We start from the raw sequence: 20595 nt of genomic DNA on the forward strand, positions 1-20595 counted from the left end.
GATTCTAACTTCCAGTTCAACAGTAAATATAATTAATGGCAACACACACGACTATTGTTGCTGGACTTACCTTGTAGCGCCGGGGCAGTTAGTAACCCTGCTGAACGAATTTCTCATCAGCTGTATCCTTTGTTGTCACTAGATAAGTGTAACAGTTCACCTTAATCCATATAGATGTAAACCATAGCTAGACAGTAACCACAAAATTTGTTACAATGTTTTAAATGTTGTTACATTCAAGTTATTATTAGATGTCACGTTTCATTAGTCGCTTTGAGAGAAAATATTTCTGAGGCTATAATGACAGCTTTTTGTTTTTGACTGAATCTGGTTGATAAGTACTAAATGTAAAATCACGGCATCCCACGATCACAAAATATGTTAACAGCTTCATTAATCCACTAGTTTACAAGGTATAAGCTTCAACAGAGCTCCCGACGAAATGCCGAGTCTTCAATATGATACTTAGAAATAGAGTCTCTTTTGTAAACACCGTATTCCATACACGTTTTAAAGTTGTTTTCTCTCGTAAACTGGTGCAAAATGATTTACATTAATACGAGACATTCTGATCACATCGGGTTCATATCAACTTCTCTAAACTAGTTTCCCACTACGATGCGAAGCGTTGGAAACCAGGCCTTTATTTTTCTTTGGTCTGTGGAGACGTCTCTGTGAAATGCCAACTCGACTGTATCGATCGCCGGTTGACACAAAACGTGCGTGTGTCTAGTCGGCTGACGGGGGAGGAGGCTTTCTAGAACATCTCCAGCGAACAATATGCAGATTTTACACTGCGCCTTACAAGCTACTATCATCTATAAACAAAAGCTTGATTTTAAACCATCTGTCAAATGGATATATTTCATGTTGTAAATACGGCGCTTTAAATATAAAAAATAGAGCGTCGTTTCCGGTATATATGACATACAAGATTCAATGACTATTTTTTTTATTCAAATATATAATTTTTTCTGTATAAACCTAATAGTAAATTTTATTGGATTTAGTCGGGATTATCGAGAAACAAGTACAATCGTACTTCTTTGACCTAGCTTGTGTGTAATGGTAAACAAATTGTACTACCTGGTGTTTACAAACGGCCATTAATGTAACATATTTATAATGTGTCATATTATACATTTTAGTTCGCTTGTAAAGTTTAATTATAATTGCATTTAAAGAGCGGAATGTTCAACAACTGTATTTCCTTATTGCAATGTACGATCTCGAAGGGTAGTGGTATCAAGCAATGAGTATGCCTTCCATATGTACCTACTGTGGTATTGGGTTTGTCTCATCCGAGATACTCATGTCAGTTTAAGCTGCATTGCATGGCTACCCATCGCTATCCTACCCACGTCAATTTCCTCGGGATCACATTAGACAAACACTAAGTACAATGTACAGCCAGGGGGTTGGTGTTTTGATCGGAGACTTTTCTCTAGAATATAAATTTACAACTTCCTGAAATGATAATAGCTTTTATTACGACATACAATTAAACTAATTATAAAGCCGTTTACCTAAGTGGTCGGTACACCTGTGACCACATTCTGTACACCATTGCTCCTCCTGACTAAACGACCCTCCATATTACAAGGAAGCCTTATCCGTGGATATTTGTCACGCAATCAATCCCATTTTATTATGTACAACGAAATAACAGGTAATCATAAACATATACTGTGTCGGGATATATCTCCTTAGAGGAAAAATCAATAAATGACGTAACAGCTTATAGATTCATGTGACAAAGTCCAGATTACCGTTAATTTCCTGTGAAATGGACGCACCACAAAGACTTATACTTCAAAAGCATAATACATCCATAAAATTCAATTATTGGAAGAAATCACATGGAAAAAAAACCCACTTAATATTATTGGAATGTGTCCAAATTCATAATATAACGTCTGTTTTCCGAAATTTCGTTCTGATAAAGTTCTAAACTTGGTCACTAGTCAATTTCAATCCTTCGTAAAGAAGGTGTTAACTGCTGTTAATGATTCAGCAGTTTTTCTGGGAACTCCGGATGGTTTCTTCCACTAAACCTGGCAAGCAATTTTTCGGGTATTCATTTAAAGATTGAACTTCATTTTGACTGCATGCACGGCAGTATGAACAAAGTTGACGTTAGCGGTCCATAAATGTATATATGTTCGTTGTGTCAACTGAGTTCATACTGTCGTATACGCAGTAAAAATGAAGATCAATCCTTATATGTACATCTTTTTTTAGACAGGATAAGCTGATAACTACGGTTGTTGTGGTTGCTAGGCTAAATAGTCTGTACATACGCTTTAGTATACGCAATAAGACTTTACAGAGCCACAGAGGAGAAACAAATGCATATTTTTCGTATCCCTCCGATCATAATCTTCTGCAAATATGTCGACTGCAATCTCAATGGTTTTGCCCGATAAAACTTTGGATTTAAGTCTTAAAGACAAATTAGAATTCATTATATATAGAGATTGAACAGTGTTAGAATAAAAATTAAGATAACCGAGGTGGAATGACTGCCGGTATATATCGTTGTCAGGATAGTGATGCGGTCCGAAGAGGAGCGAACCGCTTTATTTGATTTCTAACCGAGGAAAGTTAATGTGATACTGCCTGTTGATGGTATGACCGTTGAGCTGATGAATGTATAGGTCTACGAACCCGATTTAGACTAAAGACTTCAAAGTCATAACTTTCATTTTATTGTACGGAGGAAAGACACGTGTTGTCATGGTGTGTGTTTGCATATTTTGAATGCAAAGACGGAGGATAAATTATAGCTGATGATACAGTTTCGGATACCTGTGATTTTTTTCTGGACATGATCTGTTTACCTGTTGTTCGCTCAGACGCTCCTAGAATTGTTCTCCGACAATCAGATGTTCTGTATATTTAGGTGAGAGGAGTGGCCGCACTCACATACTTAGAATTATCCCAACAGTCCTTAGGAAAGCTCGGGGCCCAGGTTGTTGCCCCAATCAGCGACTCATTCTGTTGTTTATTACCGTTACAATGCTTGAACACGTATTCTGTTTTGATTTCATATCCGTCGTCGAGGAAACTTTGTTTAAACTTCATACAATACTGCAAACTGAGTAGGCCCACTGACGAACATGATACCAATAGAAGACCGAAATCGCTTTTTAATTTTTTTTTTAGTTTATTATCAATTCAAAGCAAATCTGTCATCTGTGTAAAGGTAAAATGTAAATTATGTAATCAAAATTTATTTAGATTATCATATGACACAAAACCGAGTTGTATCACCTGACCGACATCGGCATACCCGTATAGATCGGAATCTCAGAGCAGTATCACGTGGTCAATATCGGCAATATCCGTACAGATCTGGATAGAACGGAACAGTTCGGATACTTAATATTTTAATTTAATTGTTTAATAATTTTGCGAATACGAACTTTACAAAAGTGGGAAAATATCGAAAGTTTAAAACTTAGAAAGAAGAAGAAAAATATGTAAAACATTCTAAATACTTTTTCTATGCCAAAGCCAAACAAGTCATAGACCATACAACTTTAAACTACCCTGTGTCACCTTTCAAAATGGAGGAAGGACTTCAAAGCAATGAATCATTATGTTTTTTTTAGATTAACATACTTTTGACGGTTATTTTTCTCTTTCTATTGTTAAATCATTCTTTTTGTTGATATGAATTTATATATAAGTTATTATTAATAAACAGTATTAAAACGATTTGATATTTAGTTACTACTCTTCCTTGCACATTGGGTTTAGATGAAGCCTTTAATAAATTAAAATTTCTGCAATGTTAAAAAGATTTTAAAAGCTATTCGTCAAAAAGATCTGTCGTACTTTTAAGTTGTTGCAAAGAATATCTAACACGGACCACACCTTAAATACATGTGTTGTAGAGTAAAAACAATCAATATTGATAATTCCAGACAACACTTGGTGATATAAAGAGTTTTTATTGATTTTATAGCAAGGATTAGTTCGTAAATTAAAGCAGACACGGTGAAGCGCGATAAAGTCATCGCAGTGAAAATAAAACCAGAGTTTTACGATATCAGCCATTACTGTGAGGCGTAGCCAGGCAAGGTACCCGACCATCAGGCAGACGACAGGATACAAACGGTGGTGGGGGATCAGTCACGGATTGAATGGAGTTGTGTCGTACTTATATTAATTACAAGTGAGGAGTGATGTATACAAATGGTATCAATTTAGAATCAGACAGGGAGATTGTAAAACATTTGGTCGGTTTGGTCTGATACAAACATTGACGTGTTTACGTATGGCTACTAATGTGTAACGCTTTGTCAGCACATTCCCCCATTCAATGACATTACCAATAAAGCTCGCGTTAATTAACCTATATTCAAAATGCTGCAGACCATGATATCCTTATCACGTAATACACTTAAAGCTTTATTTACCTGGCTGGAATAATGAATACGATTCACTTTAATTACATTTGCAGATCCAAACGGGTTGGCGCTGAATGAGAAATGGACTGGTGTGTGCATTCAACAGTCATGAATATGGACTTTTCAGCAATGACAGTGACGATTCAGATGTGACAGCTAGCTCGGCAGTCCATCCATGTTAAGTGATGTCTTGTAGATAAGTGTAACGCTCTAGGGAACCGTCCCGTTGTCTACGGTATCAAACATGGAATCACGATTGGCACAATATCTGTTTTGTAAATACAATATTCAACCAGACCGTTTTATTGTTTACATTCATTTAGTTTATTAGTCTATATTTAACATTTAGTAGTTGCAGATAGGACGACAAACATGAATGAATGCATTAACATATAATAATTATAAATTTTATATAGTATCAAACGTTGCTGAAGGGTTGTCAAGAGCTTGACGTAATATATACACATTACAATATGTAGCAGAATCATTAAAACAAACAGATTTACATCCACTACAGTGTCCGATAGGTTCCATGTCAATGTAAACCATGATATTTTGTTGGTTTGGTTTGCAGATGTCTTAGACAGGTTTTCCCTGATGCTAAATCCTTTTACATACGCCAAAAAGACTTGAATTGTAGAAATACAACAAATAAAATACCGACACTTTTTACATTTCTCTTTGTAGAAGGTATGATTGTTTAAGCTTGCTTCAAATTATTGATACATAATAATTTTGTCTAATTATTATAATTAAAAAGTCCACCAAAGCTATGCCTAATACACATAACAAAATGGCTTGAATTTGACACTTTAGATGATAACGTGAATCTTGACGAGTGTCAGCGGTATTGCATTAGCATTTACTGTGCTCTTTATCGGAGCCGATGTTTGTTCTTTTGATCTTTGAATATCACTTGCTTATAATTTCCATTTGGTAAACAACGACACCATTTCAAAAGACTAGAGCTATGTATAAAAGTATAATAAATACTAACAACAAATATGACTGATGTTAATACAATACTGCATTATATATATCTAATAATTACATACTAGGCGAAACAATAAGTAAGTCACCCTACCCCATCTATGATATTTCGTATATAAATGACCTACATGTATTACAGAGGATGATGAAACAAATCTGTATGTAAATGTAATAGCGCATGAACCACCACTAATTCAACCGCTGTCTAGCAATAAAGTGGCATTATGTTTTAGTCATTTTCCAATCATCCACTTTTTAGAGTCAAAATAAATTTCCCTTACCATATTTGATCTACAAAATCGTCTCTTTTAGATGTGTGGATGTGTAAGCTATCATTCTTAAGATGAGGTTAACAAGCTGAATTATTTACAACCTGTGTAGTTCCGCTTGCTATCACGTTATTTGTTTACTCGTTAAATACTTTTGCCCTGATAAAAGCTGCCTATATTGTCTATTCGACAACTTCTACTAGGGGACTAAGACATCGATACCCTAGTACGTTCACATTTCTTTGTGCATTTCAATACTAGCATGTAAAAACGAAAATTATCACGATATAACAATACACTACATAGTTATCTGTCCTTGTGGTTAGTGTAATGGAAACCTACCCACAGTGGAGATACTTCTATAGTATACAAAGACTGAGTGCAGATCAGTTAATTGTAGTCCGAGGTATAAAGTCGGCGTCCTCATATGTATCGATGATCTCATCCTCCATGGCCTGCGCCTCAGCTGCCTTCATGTCCTCGATAAGCTTCAGACGCTCCTGCCTCATGGCGCGAATCGCCTCCATCTTGGAATCCCGGAAGATCTTTCCATCCTCCCAGATTTCACGCACCATCTTCTGATAGCCTTCGTGTGTTGAAATTAACTGCAACAAAGGATAAAAAAGGTAAAGCTTAACGACACAAAACAAGCAATTATCCTAACAATGTATATTCGCATCATTTGCAGACTCGTCGTAAGTAATGTTCAACTGCTACCGAAGAATTTATTTATCACCTATGTTTTAGTCAAAGGTATCGAATTACATCAATGCTTTTGACAATCGCCCCTTGAACAGTAGAAGAAAGACATGGCGATTCAATGTCGTTACACTGTAAAAGGTTATAATACAGTAAGTTATAAAATTAGTGAACTATTGCCATGGGTATTTAATTCCTTAATTTATTTGTAAAATAACACCAGTCAAAGTTCTTTTTCCAGCTAGATTAAAGAATATTCGAATAAATCATTGGACTTAAAAAAAATTGCAATGCTGAAAGATAATATTAAACTGTAGTGCTTGTGATCACTTAAGGAACGGTTGCCACTATAGATACACTTACGGTCTGGGTAAGGTCTATTTCCGATTTCTGCATTGTCTGTATATTCATGCCCCCTTTCTGTACGTTGTTGACATTGTCACTGACGTTCTGTAGATGTGAGTCTATGTAATCTATTCTCTCGTCTAGTTTCTTTGCAACATTCTCAATCAGACGCCGCAGTTTATCTTCTGCTGCATCTATTACCAAACAAAATGAACGATTAAACAATGGATTCTAGATTCCGGGGCATACCGAGACATAATGTTGCGTTTTAACATGTTTTGAGAACAGCGTCATCAGTTTGACTTCACAAATTATCGGTACTCGTTTTACAATTAAAAAAACAGTTTCAGAAACGTAGAAGGTCTTTAAAACTGAAGCCATACTAATATAATACTAGTTATCAAACTATAAATGTAAACTACGAATAATTAAGCTTAATTCTCTACGAGATGATACACGTCTTAAAGGTTGTTTTCAGGTATCCTACCTTCTCCTTCTTCTATCTTCTCTCTCTCCGACTGGAGTATGTATCGCCTTACCAGACTACACATCACATTCTACAGAGGGTATAGATATCAATTACACCAAAACCAGAATAAAGTATTTGAAATGAAAATGAACGTTATGATAACAAGACGAAGTACAGGTGATTCACTGAACAGTGTTCCTTACAACAAAGAGGAGTCTTAGAAAGACGAAACTATTTTGATGTCGGGAATAACATTGATAAGTCCTAGAATGACCAAAGAGTTATAAGGTATTCATTGGATTACAATAGAGAAGGGCGATTTTTTTGCTGTTGTGTTACGCCATATTGACAACCAATACCATTTAAGGACGTGCCATGTGTAGGGTACGGAGGACCACCGTGTTATACGGGAAATCACTGCCAATCTCTGGTCTGTACATGGTCACTGTCCCAGGGTGGATTCGAATTCGCAAACCAGAGGTAGGATATATATATATATATATATATACTGAGACCATTCGGTAATCGCGACTGTTTTAAAACAATCGTTTGATGTCCCTGAGGTTAAGGTTAACGAATTCTAGAAGGACGAAACAATTGGGTATATCACTAACATCACTTATAGGTATCTGGAAGCTAAAACGATACCACTCTATGATGCACTCTAATTCTGAAAAGCTTTTGATTTGTAGTTTACCCTTCATGTAAAAGCTATTATTGTCATTTATGCCGCATTTACAGTGTACCAAACTGAAAAATCGTAGCTTTTTGATTGATGCCTCTACTTTATAACAGTATGCTAGTGTATATAGGCCATTTTGGGGAACTAAAAGCGCTAGTAAATCTTTCTATATATTCTGCAAGATACGTTCGTGATATGGAGAAAATCGATTTATGCTCAATTCAGACATTTTATTACATCACGTTTGAAACGCTGATTAAGTTGTGTATATCTGATTGTTGGTTAGATATAAGGATACCTTGCTGCAGTGATACAACACAGAAAACTGTATTACTACAAGTGTAGATAGCAGTACACAGCAATCTCACGGGAGCTAGCACAAATCTGGCTCATCGTTTCTGGTTTAATACAATGAGTTCACATTGATGTATGGTGTACATGTTTCTATTAGAAAATATATCTATATAGAAAAGGATGTATGAGTTTGCTTCATTTTGCCCATCATCATATTAGTCAGGACCAAATTTAACATTTTACTGACATCGGGCAAACCAGTCTCCCCACTCCCTTACCAGAAACCACTGTTTTATAACATAGGGTATCTCGGCCAGGGGACTGATCCCAGATGCCAACTCAATGCGGTGTTAGGGGAGATGAAAGTAAGTAAATAAGAAAAGATAAGATAACAATTTTAGTCATATTTTACGATCACGCAATGAGGACACCAGGCACAATTCTACTGTCCTACCGTTAGGGCATATTTGGGAGGTGGAATGGAAAAAATATCGACATGCGGTCAGTTCCTAACAATTGCCCCACGTTGGTTTATAAATTGGAAGGCTAATCAGGGATGCACGCAATTACATAGCAATGCAGTTAACTATTGTATAACGAGATGTTATTGCAAGACTGATACTGTACTTTAACGATGGTGATGTGATCAAAGAAGAATAAACCAGTCAAGGGAGATAACAAGTACTAGGGAATCATTATCAAGTATTTCGTGTGTTGAATAAAAAATTAGGTTCAAACCATAAATAGATTCATAAACGCATTTACGAAATAACCCAAGAACATTATAACTTCTAGACAGCTGTACCACGATATCTTCTTATCGTAACCCCAACTGTGAAAACTGATAAAGCACCAAAACTACGAAAAGTATCGTGGGTGTTTTTGTCATAAAAATGTGGCCAATTAACCGAAAACAATGAAATTATGCCACTCTTTATGGCAAACTACAATACAAATACAGTGTAAACGCCATTACAACGGATAGGGTTGTGTAAATGTAAGAAACAGCTGCTGAAGACTTATCGTGTTTCGATACGTCCATAACCTATGTGCTGATTTATCGACTATATATTGACGACTGCGATAAGCTGTGAGGAGGTATTACCTCACATATAAATGGCACTGGTGTGAACGCATGCAAGGCAGTGCACCCAACGACCTTTAAACTGCATTGTCTTTTTATCACAATGGTATTGATTTATGTGTTAACTAAAATTAAATGGCTGTTATCCCGAAACGTGATACAAACAGGGATATATACCATAAACATGTGTAAAGTTGCCTTAGTGAAGGAATGAATGCTGGAAATAAATCATAATACGTGTCTCAGGAAATGTCAACTGCAGCTTTATGATATTTTAACCATGTTAAATGTGACATGGAAAGATGTGCAACTCATCTTACACCCAATCGATGGATTAAAGCAAGAAGATAATACCAGATAACATCATGGTTTCAGTGACTGAGACAAGTCAAGGGAAATAATCTGTAACAATTTCATGTCCTTTACAATCTTGAACTGCAGTGAATCGGAAAAAAGACAACTTAAAGAGTCTGTATCACTTTTCCTTTCCTTTAAAAAGCTGTAATTATTTTGGTATTCGATGTAATAAGTGTTTTAATTTGATACCATTCCTGATACCATTCCTTTCTTGCAGGACGGCATGTTTAACCTCTCCGTGTAGTTTACGGCAGTAACAGTAGAAGTAGTAGTGCTAGTTTTCAGTAATGCATTTGAAAACCATAAAGTTTGATAAATTTAGTTGTGAACATAATTTGAATTATCAGTCAATCATTTATCAAGTTAAAACACACAATGTATACAATCTTGTTTCTTATGCCTTTTGTATGTTAAGATTAAAACATACCTCCAGACATTACTTTACAATTACTTATTACTTATAACACTGTAATGATTTCAAATACGTACTGCTAAAATCAATATGAACCATTATTTGTACATGTTAAATAAAAACTATACATTTTAGATTTTGTAATTATCAAAAGTTTGTTAATTTTGGTGGTGATTAACATGAAAAATTCGTCAGCATAGGAATTACGGAATCATGAAACTCTTTTATTCGTTTTTATCATCTGTGGATATTAAGATGCCATATCTTTCAGTCATCAATGAATAATAATAATAAAAGAGATTTTGACCCTTGGTGTACAACATAAACCTCCAAAGAGCCATGCAACTAAACCTGAAGAATTTGAAAAGGACACCTGTTGTTCTGAACATTGTCACCAATTAAATGAAAAATAGGAACTAAGTAATCGACTACGTACCTGACGGGCGATATACTGTGCTTCCTCTAACTCAAGCTTCTTCTGTAGTTTCTGTGAATCAATAGAACTATGAAACAGATTTGCAAACTTAATTACTAGCAGATATGTTGTCTAAGAATTGTTTGAGGTAATACTACCAATGTATTTAACAATCTTTCAATTGGGTACTTTTAGAATGGCTACATTACCTAGAGATTGTCTCCGTTATCATACGAAACATGACCCTTACCTAGTTAATAACAAAAAAATATCGACAACGACGCACATATGTTTGCTGAACGTTGTAAACAATTACTTTCTTTGTTCAAAACCAAATTAACAATAAAATCAATAAAACTCGAACTACAGAAGAGTAATTAAATATTTCCAGGATCGTATAAAACATATACCATGTGATAATAATGTATGTATGTCTTTTTTAATTTATCGCTTTTTCAAATTTATTGTGATTAATAACACTAAACTTTACCAAAACCAACAGAATGTCGATGTTTAACTTTATGGAACACTCTGTTTTTGTACTTGTACGTTGTCTTTTTGCACTTATCCGTACGCACAAACCTTCAGATTAAGATGTTTACCTTTAGCGAACGTTCTCTTTTTGTACTTCTCCGTACAGGTTTATGACACCTTCGGAAAAGTCGGCGGAAGAATTTTCTCATAGAGCCAACCAGTTTATAGATGTCACGTGGTGTCGGTATTACATTAAATGGCGGTGCGACACAGCATCCGGGCTCTATAAATGTTAACCACAATTCTGTTCTGACGAACTTCCACTCCGTATCTCGTTCGTCCTAATAAAAATGAGATGCGTTAGTATCACTGTTATCATTTATAAAGGAAATGCTAGAATATGATTGACACAGAGATATTTTTATTCGTAATGGTTGATGCTTGTTCAAACAATTTCGCAGTTTGTAATATAAGGGAAGTAACTGTTATTGATTGTGATGGTTGCTAAGATGGTGCAGGTGTCACGCAGTACTGCAACATGTCACATTATTTATGAAGGTAAATTCCTCTGTTATCTGTCCGACTTATTTCTGTCTTGTCATGTGTATGGCAGTTTATTTACAGAAGGAGTAGATATCATTGATATATTGCTATTGTGATGGTCAGGAGAACTTAATAGATTCTTATGTACTTTATATAACGACATTTTTAATAAATTTGTATTTTAGAACTCTACACAAATTATTACACAAAACAGTTTATGAAGTTAATAATTTAGTACGCTGATGTCAATATACCTTTGTTATTTCTAAAACTAAAGCTTATGAAGCTAGTGTCGCAATGGACATATTCCTGTTCTTTTCTCCGATTTCATTTTAATTTTCCTTGTTAATTTTGAAACTTATATATACGGGTTTTTTTTTAGATCATAACGGATTTGTATTGATGAACACTGTTTGGTTTCTGGACTTAAATAGAATTGTGTGGATGGTTTCCTTTATAGTACATATACACACAGTTGTATTTATTAGTTACCTTCGTTCACTGACCTGTATTTCCTGGAAGGTGTTTGACATCACAGCAATGAGCAGATTCATCAGAACAACAAGCGCCGCAAAGACGTAGATTCCGTACAGAATGTAGCCAAGAGCAACCACAAATACACCACGGGATGGGTTGTTCGTTAGTGACGTCATAGGTGCGTCATAATGCAGGTCCGGTGCTTCTCCGGGACCAAATCCTAGCAGTGACCACACAAGCAGAAATAATGTCCCGGAAAATCTGGTGATAGCAATAGTAAAAATACAAAAATTGTCTGAATACAAACATGACTATTCGCACACATACTATAGAAAACAATGCACAGAAACGTTTGATTATGGTCTAGCGGAATACAATGATATTTAATGTTTAACTATGTTTACCTTACGTTATTCAATATCATTTTTAAATGAAGTCTCGAATTAACCTTAAATGTTGTAGTTCAATGAACAGCAGTATTGTATTTTTGAACTAGAATCAAAATGATGGACAGAAAATCAGAATGATTTATTTCATAAGATTACTGACCCTTTAAAACTTTCCGTTTGACACGCATGTGCAGCGTAGAGTCCTGCAATGCCACACGTGAATGCCAACAGGATGAGAACAAACATGGCGAACAGCTTGACGAGATCAAAGAATGTCCTCTGGAAGGAAACAAGCATCGTCCCGAACGTCTCATTGGCGGGCATGATAAACGATATACGACTAACGCTGAGGATGATTCCAGCAGAGAAAAGAACGTCGGACAGAAATTCCGGATCAGGTACCCATTCAGATGACCAGTTGGCTAAAAATGTAGAAAAACAAATGATGCTTGTAAAAGGAACTCCATAATATGAAATATTCTTGAGCTTTCGGATTATCCTGTGGATTGTATCTTTTTCACAGTGTAATGTATAGCAACCATGAAAATAGCAAATGAAAATTTAATGTCAAAGAGTATTCAATATGACAAAGGCGACATATGATAGACATTCAGTTTGGTATAATTTTGGTGAAATTTCCATTCATCCAAACGATACATTCGTTGTAAAATATCTTACCCATCATCGCTAGCGTAGCCGGAGCCTGGCAATCCTGATATGACGTGGACATGTTGTAGACGTCATGAGCGTAGCAAAGGGGTAACATCGTCATGTTCAGGAGAAAACCGGAAGTGTTCATGGATGGCTGATAATAGTGGATCATCTGTCTTATCCTGATTGGTAGGACTACATCAAGCGTGAAGGAGGCTAAAAGGAACGTCAGCATGAACGAGTCGACAAGGTTCCAGATCGATAGCAGATAATCCTGTGCTCCAGCCCGGTAAATCTGCTTTACTTCTTCCCAAATCAAACCTTTACAAAAAAAAAATGTTTTCGTTAGCTTTCAATGTCATGTGCAAAGATTCTCGATTTCAAAAAAATCATATCAGTTGTCTAGCCGATTGTCATTTTCTAAAACTATACATTATTGGCAACCTTCCAATAGAGAAATTTTCATCAAAATTACAGGTATACCATGATCTAAACAAAATACTAAACTCAAAATATGTGTACTTATTCATACTGTCGTACATGATGTCTGCAACAACTTAAAGACGGGATCTCAAAGTTTTAAATTTGGATTACAAAGTTTGACTGCAGTGGTAGTATATTGAGAAGTTGATGGAAAGGTAAAACAATTTTAACTGCAAAAAACATGCCTTCACTTACCAATTATCCACAGGAAGACCAGGCCAATGAGAACGTAGGCAAATAAGTTGGTTTCGTCACAGGCAATGGTGAGCCATACCGTATTATACTTGAGTTTACACAGACATATTACGATTAGAAATGACAGGTAGGAACAGGTGTAACTCAGGAATCTCATTAAAGGTGTGTCCAATAGTATTGTTACCTGTAATTAAACGTACCGGCAATGGTGAACATACGACCTACACGATATGGTAGCGAAAACCGATCATTTTCAAGCGTAATTATTTTTTATTTTCTTAATTTGTATGTGCTTAGATTGGAATATTCTGTATTGAATTGGATAAGGTTAATGAATTTGCTAATACCGTAGCTGTTCACATGTGATGGGTTCAAATTATCTGTTGAAAACTATAACATATGTCTACATCGAATTATTTATAGAACAAATGCGTAGTCTAAACCATATCTTATGATAACCTAATTGCCCAACAGGGTTTACTGCCTCTAGATATTCATATGAAACAGATATTAATAGTCGGATTTTGTTGTTGTTGTTGTTTTTTTTTTTTTTTTTTTTTTAACGCAAAATATGGTTTAATGCAGACAGCATCATCTTATTTTTATGATTAGATAAGTATTTAAAATTCCTATAATTGAACAGCCACATTTAAAACACTGTTCCTTTTTGTTTCATTGATTTATTTGTCTACATGTATATAGTTTGCTGCTTAACAATAATTTGGGGATGACATCCATGGTACCTCTATTGTATGCCATTAGGTCTTTGCGGCTAATATTGGCTCAATCCAATTTCGTCTTAAATAGTTTCTTTGTATGATTTTATTTTGAAATTTCATAGTTGCCAATTTTCATTTCCTTATTTTTGTGTAAAATTTGGACTACAGTAATAAAATAGATTTTAAACTTGTTGGAAAACATTTTAATTAAACCAGTTGAATAATTGATAGCTTTGGATTTTATACTTGTTGGAAAACATTTTAATCTAACCAGTTATCATTGAGTTATATATAGATGTGGAGATGCGTAAGTAGGTACTAGTGATATTGCATTGTTAGGCTCTTTTATTTGACCTATCTCTATAACATTAAAAAACTAAATCTTCAACTGAATTGTAGACCGACCTTACTCCACGGCGCCACGACGTAGACAAGTGACAGGATGGGGAGGAGGATTATACCGAGAGGTATAGCCAGCATCAGGTAATCAAACCTGTTCAGTAGTCGTAACATCTGTAGTCCACTGAACCAAAGCTCGGACACCTGGGCCTGGCACTTCACGTGTCCTACAAACTGAACAGAGAAATACAAAAGTCGCAAATACTTTTTCCAATCTACATATTATCTATAAAAAAGATTTATGGGATGAGTAATATTCTCCTTTGATGTATTTGGAATTACAATTATCATTTGACCACATTCCCTTGAAAACAACATGCTCTTCATTTAAAATTTGAAGCATTGTCTTATATGTAGTAGCATTTAATGATGCTACCGAGAGCATATTTGTATGAACTCTAAGTTATAGTATAAATATTAGGTACAAAATTGCTTTGATGTTCAGTAACTTACATCGAAATAGACGACCAAATCAAAATTAATTTGAAGGAAAGAGAGACATTTAAATTTTTTATTGTATATAAATTGAAAAAAAAACACCTTATATGATCGTCAACATCCGGACTGCTGCAATCAACGTCTAATGTACAAAGGACACAATTTCGCCATGTAAACAGAAGTAAGTATGGTAATCGTCCTGACGACCGAATGGCTGACCAATCGGCTTTCTATAACTTAATTGCATCAAAAGGTCGAGAATACTCTAGACAGGCAATATAGCTATGAACGCAGATTATTGACTGAAAAAGTGCATTATTTAAAAAAAATTGAGATGAAACGACCTTTATACTTTATCGTACCAGCGTGCACACGACCATGATGGTTTTCAGAAAGAAATTAATAATTTATGATTTTAATGTTCAATTTGCATAACATAACACTACATGTGTCAGCTTACGGGATATCAATACTAGTATTATATGATTTTATATATGTTACCCGTTTTTGTATTATATACCACTTCCAGCTTACAGGACATCGATACTAGTATTGTATGGTGTTATATATGTTACCCGTTTTTGTATTATATAACAATGCCAGCTTACGGGACATCGATACTAGTATTGTATGGTGTTATATATGTTACCCGTTTTTGTATTATATAACAATGCCAGCTTACGGGATATCGATACTAGTATTGTATGGTGTTATATATGTTACCCGTTTTTGTATTATATAACAATGCCAGCTTACGGGATATCGATACTAGTATTGATGGTGTTATATATGTTACCCGTTTTGTTTAACACTAGGTATCGATGTATTATATAACCGTTATAACAATCCACTTACGGATATCGATACTAGTATTGCATGTGTATTATGTTACCCGTTTTGTATTAGTTAATTTACCCGTTTTTGTATTATATAACAATGCCAGCTTACGGGATATCGATACTACCAGTATTATGTGTTATATATGTTACCCGTTTTTGTATTATATAACAATGCCACTTACGGGAATCGTACAGTATTGATGGTGATTATATATGTTACCCGTTGTATTATATAACAATGCCAGCTTACGGGATATCGATACTAGTATTGTATGGTGTTATATATGTTACCCGTTTTTGTATTATATAACAATGCCAGCTTACGGGATATCGATACCAGTATTATAGGGTGATATATATGTTACCCGTTTTTGTATTATATAACAATGCCAGCTTACGGGACATCGATACTAGTATTGTATGGTGTTATATATGTTACCCGTTTTTGTATTATATAACAATGCCAGCTTACGGGATATCGATACCAGTATTGTATGGTATTAGATATGTTACCCGTTTCTGTTCCATACGCATAGCTAAAGACAGAAGAGGAAAGCTGTCGTCTTTGTTGAGTTGAAATGCTTTATCATCTTCACTCTCCTCCTCATCGTCAGACGACCTGGCGCTAGCCCCGGACAGAATACACTTAACGTCATCCGACGACCGACAGTTGTCCATCAGGCCTAGGGTGAACGTTTGGCATTGTTCATCTAGCTCCTGGTACGTTTTCTAGTCAAAGGCAAACACAAAAATGGGCTAAAATGTATATATTGTTTTTGTCATGCAAATCTATATATAAATCATAAGGTTGTTCCATTTTAAACAAAAATAACAATCAATTGTAATTTACAGGTGATGGTTTAACAGCATTAAAATGTTTCGGGGAAACGTAATAAAAATAACGTAATGTTACCTAATCGGTTGAATCACTTACATAGACATAGCATCATATACTGAGGTGATTGTGCAATCATATATACCCCCTAATATCTTAAGCATTTTAGTTATAACTTTACAAATGTATAAAAAGTAAACTTTTATTTGGCATTGCCATACATTTGGCGGTTTTACATTTTATGCAGGAGGATGTTTTTTTCAGAAATTTATAGTTTTGCTATTTACATCTTTAAACGTGTCATAACTGTTTGTCAATATCAATGCATATAGTTAGCTAAACACTAATAATTGATCGAGTTTCTTCGTGTACAATGCTTCAAACTAGTGATTCATAGGCTGGAAAAAACCATACTTCTATACATAGCATTCAACGGGATTCAAAAGGAAACGATTATGTTTGCCTTTCATCTTTTACGATAACTATACATAAAGCCAGTGAACTATCACATGCATTACTAATTACGTGTTAGCAGATTTAAATTGTAGCAAACAGAATGCACTTGAGTTTCGATTAATGTAAAATTATCGCTCCATATACTGAAATTGATTCGATAGTGTTATTTGGTATTTAAACTTGTGTAGTAATGGTCTGCAGTGACTACGAATGCACTGTCCATTAATATGTAAGATATTTTATATGTGTATTAAGTTTACATCGATATAAAATGTGATGGAGTATCAGAAACTGCTAAAATCAAAGTAGATATTACCTACTTGGCGGAATATCAGAAACTGCTAAAATCATAGTTAATATTATCTACTTGACGGAGTATATAATAAGATATACGATGCAACAGGTGATGGAATATGTTTTGTAAAAATATCCTTTTCGTGCGAGCATTTCATTCATTCTAATTGTTAGCTGAATAAATCCGAAATAAACAAATGTCCTAAAAACTATACGCATTTCGGAAACAATAAATATCATTTAGCCCAGTTTCATCAACATTTCTGAACTTTATGGAATTCTAACTTTAAATTCCCCAAAGAAATGTATTACATGAGTGGCGACAAATAACTTGATGTTACCTGATTTTCCGTCTCGATCATCTGTAGCCGTTTGAATCCCTTACTGAGATGGAAGCAGGCCATAATGGGATCCTCCTCAGTGAGTGAGATGTAGGCGGGGCTGGCCAGGGCCCTAAAGGTATCTAACCGGTTATTACAGAAGACCATGTAATCCCCTTCCCTATCATCAATACACTGGCGACACGAACAGAAGTAGTCGTGGGGGATCTCTAAATAAACCGCCCTCAACATTATCATCTGGACAATCTGAAAATTATTCTTTATTGCCGCCCTCATCAGCGCCTCTTTTAACATTTTGTCTACCTTTGTGGCTCCCTTGCTCTCAATATCCTTTTCTACTATTTCAGGTTGTTTGCCATTTTGGAGCTCCTCGGTATCATCCATGTAAAGGTGCACGTCAGATTCCACAGTTCGACGTCGGTAGATTTGGTGACGTAATAGGATTTCACATAGTTCTGTTCTATTGTTATCAACCGCGCAAAGTAGACCTTGGTGAACCTTTGGTCCAGATACCTTAGCGACCAAGAAAACAACCAGGGATTCCTTCCCTGACATAATCGCAAGGTCAAGGCCGGTACGTCCGAGTGAGTCTTCACAATCAGGAGATACAACGTCATTTTCAAGGACCTTTTTCACAACCTTTTCATCCCCAAGCTCGGCGGCGTCCAAAAATGTCCTTTCTGATTCACTCAAACCGGGACGTAACCTCTCTGCAAGAACATTCAAACGGCGCTTCTTTTTGCAGCTCATATTTATAGTAATTTATGTATTGCTCCTAGTCTCCAAAAGTCTTAAACACTGGTTAAAATACTGCAATAGTTAACTTGACTCTCTTATGCGTTGTTTTTTGAGTCATTGACCACTGCACATCAGTGCATGCCGTCCTTAGTAGATATTGTCTATCGATGTGCCTGCTGTAACAAGTTAGCTCACCATCTACATCAATAATGTAATGTAACTTATATTTTGATTGGACGAAATCGGTATCCTATAACGCGCTATTGTTCCACGCGCGCTCGAGCAAGTCATGCGACATCTGTTGCACTGGGTTGTAATCCCGTTTTTTATGTTAATGATAATTGATGTAAATCATAAGTCGGTCGTTGAATGCTGCATGGTTGGAAGTCTATTATAATGCTTTCGTACTGTTGACATTTTGACAAATTGGAAGGATAATTTCTGTCGATTTCCGTGTTACACTTGAGCACTATATGTGGTATCGGGTTAAAGTCAATATCATAGATATTTCGTATCAATCATGTCTTACGAAAATTGCAAATAGATATACCTTTAATGATCTATCGAAAGTTAATATTACATGCATTTTAACTAGATAACTATTAGATGTGTGTGATAGGTACCTGATGAGTATTCAGGATCATTCTATTACGTACGACGAAAATATCACAGTTCCGCACCACTTTAATCCAGCCGATTAGAAAACCATCAGAAAACTAACAGTTTGCGCCCTTGTTTTCTAAATTAATACGGTGATGAGACGGAGAACATTCGTACCACCTACATGCATAGTATTACCGTGAGCAAAGAGGATTTCGACGTGACATTTTATTATTTGCTGATATCATAATTATATTACGCCAATGTAAGCTGAAATATATATAATTAGAGCCAACCTCTCTTGAATCAGGATGTTGCTGTATTTTGAAATGTGCATCTCTCCATCATGCATAATTAATGAAAAAAGGCACCCAATGCATTTATTTTTTGGTGGAAAGGTCAATTTACGCCGGCTATAAAAATGTGATTTTCAGCTCAAATGTTACCGTTAATGTTGTGGAGAAAGAAATTTCTGGATACTACACCAAATGGCTGTGGCGTTTGGATGTTTTACACAATAACATACTGTAAAGGATGCGTCCGTTGTGTGATGAGACCTTTGGGTCCCCTTCCAAATCCGCCATAGTTCCACATCAAAGAAAAAAATAGCTATACTGTAGCCGCATGCCTTTTTATTGATCGGAAGTCGGTGCATAATGAACTCATTATTAAACACCAAATTACAATACGCCGAATGGAAATGTCAGGCAAATGTTTTGGACCATTACACAGAAGATATTAGTAACTTTTTAGCTCCCCAGGCATTCCATCTCCTGTATATTAATAATAGTAGTGTTGGGTAGGTATCTTTGGGAGTAGTTTGCTGCATGATCAAATCGTGTGTAATGGATATAGGCTTGGCAGTGAGAGAAATAACGAAAAGACTTCTTTGCTTGAATCCACGTGTTTATCAACCGGAACTGTTACAAGTAAATCTCCAAACAGAATATGGACAATAATTCCGGATACTTCTCTGGTGGTCACATAAATATATATTACATATATATATATTACACGTGTATGATGCTCTGTCTGTCATGGCGACTTTATTGGAATGTTGCCTTAATAATTCACAAACTGTCTGTTAACAAATAAAAAGTCTACACACGACTTCTTGATTTTTGTCCAGTTAATGTGTTTTTTCTCATAATGTTTAAGTTATTTTATGTTCGTATACCATTTATATTGTGACTGAATTACCAGAAATTGAAGGCAGTTCATTAAACATTAGTAATTCTGCATTTTTTAAGTCTCGTCGACTCCTCCATGGTAATTACGCGATTTAATTTTCCT

General features: G+C 35.4%; 1 protein-coding gene across 1 annotated transcript; it reads right to left on the reverse strand.

The window, feature by feature from the left end:
- Positions 1-3943: 3943 nt before the first annotated feature.
- Positions 3944-18954, reverse strand: LOC138315549 (short transient receptor potential channel 7-like). Its single transcript, XM_069256657.1, has 12 exons — positions 17965-18954; positions 16552-16767; positions 14768-14935; positions 13644-13827; positions 12993-13286; positions 12475-12736; positions 11955-12186; positions 11034-11246; positions 10453-10503; positions 7206-7275; positions 6737-6912; positions 3944-6279 (listed from the first exon to the last, which is right to left on the reverse strand). Exons 1-12 carry the CDS (start codon positions 18712-18714, stop codon positions 6061-6063), a joined length of 2835 nt encoding a protein of 944 aa, XP_069112758.1. The 5' UTR covers positions 18715-18954; the 3' UTR covers positions 3944-6060.
- Between the last annotated feature and the right edge of the window lie 1641 nt (positions 18955-20595).

Source organism: Argopecten irradians, chromosome 1 (assembly GCF_041381155.1).
Source record: "Argopecten irradians isolate NY chromosome 1, Ai_NY, whole genome shotgun sequence".
NCBI lineage: Eukaryota > Metazoa > Mollusca > Bivalvia > Pectinida > Pectinidae > Argopecten > Argopecten irradians.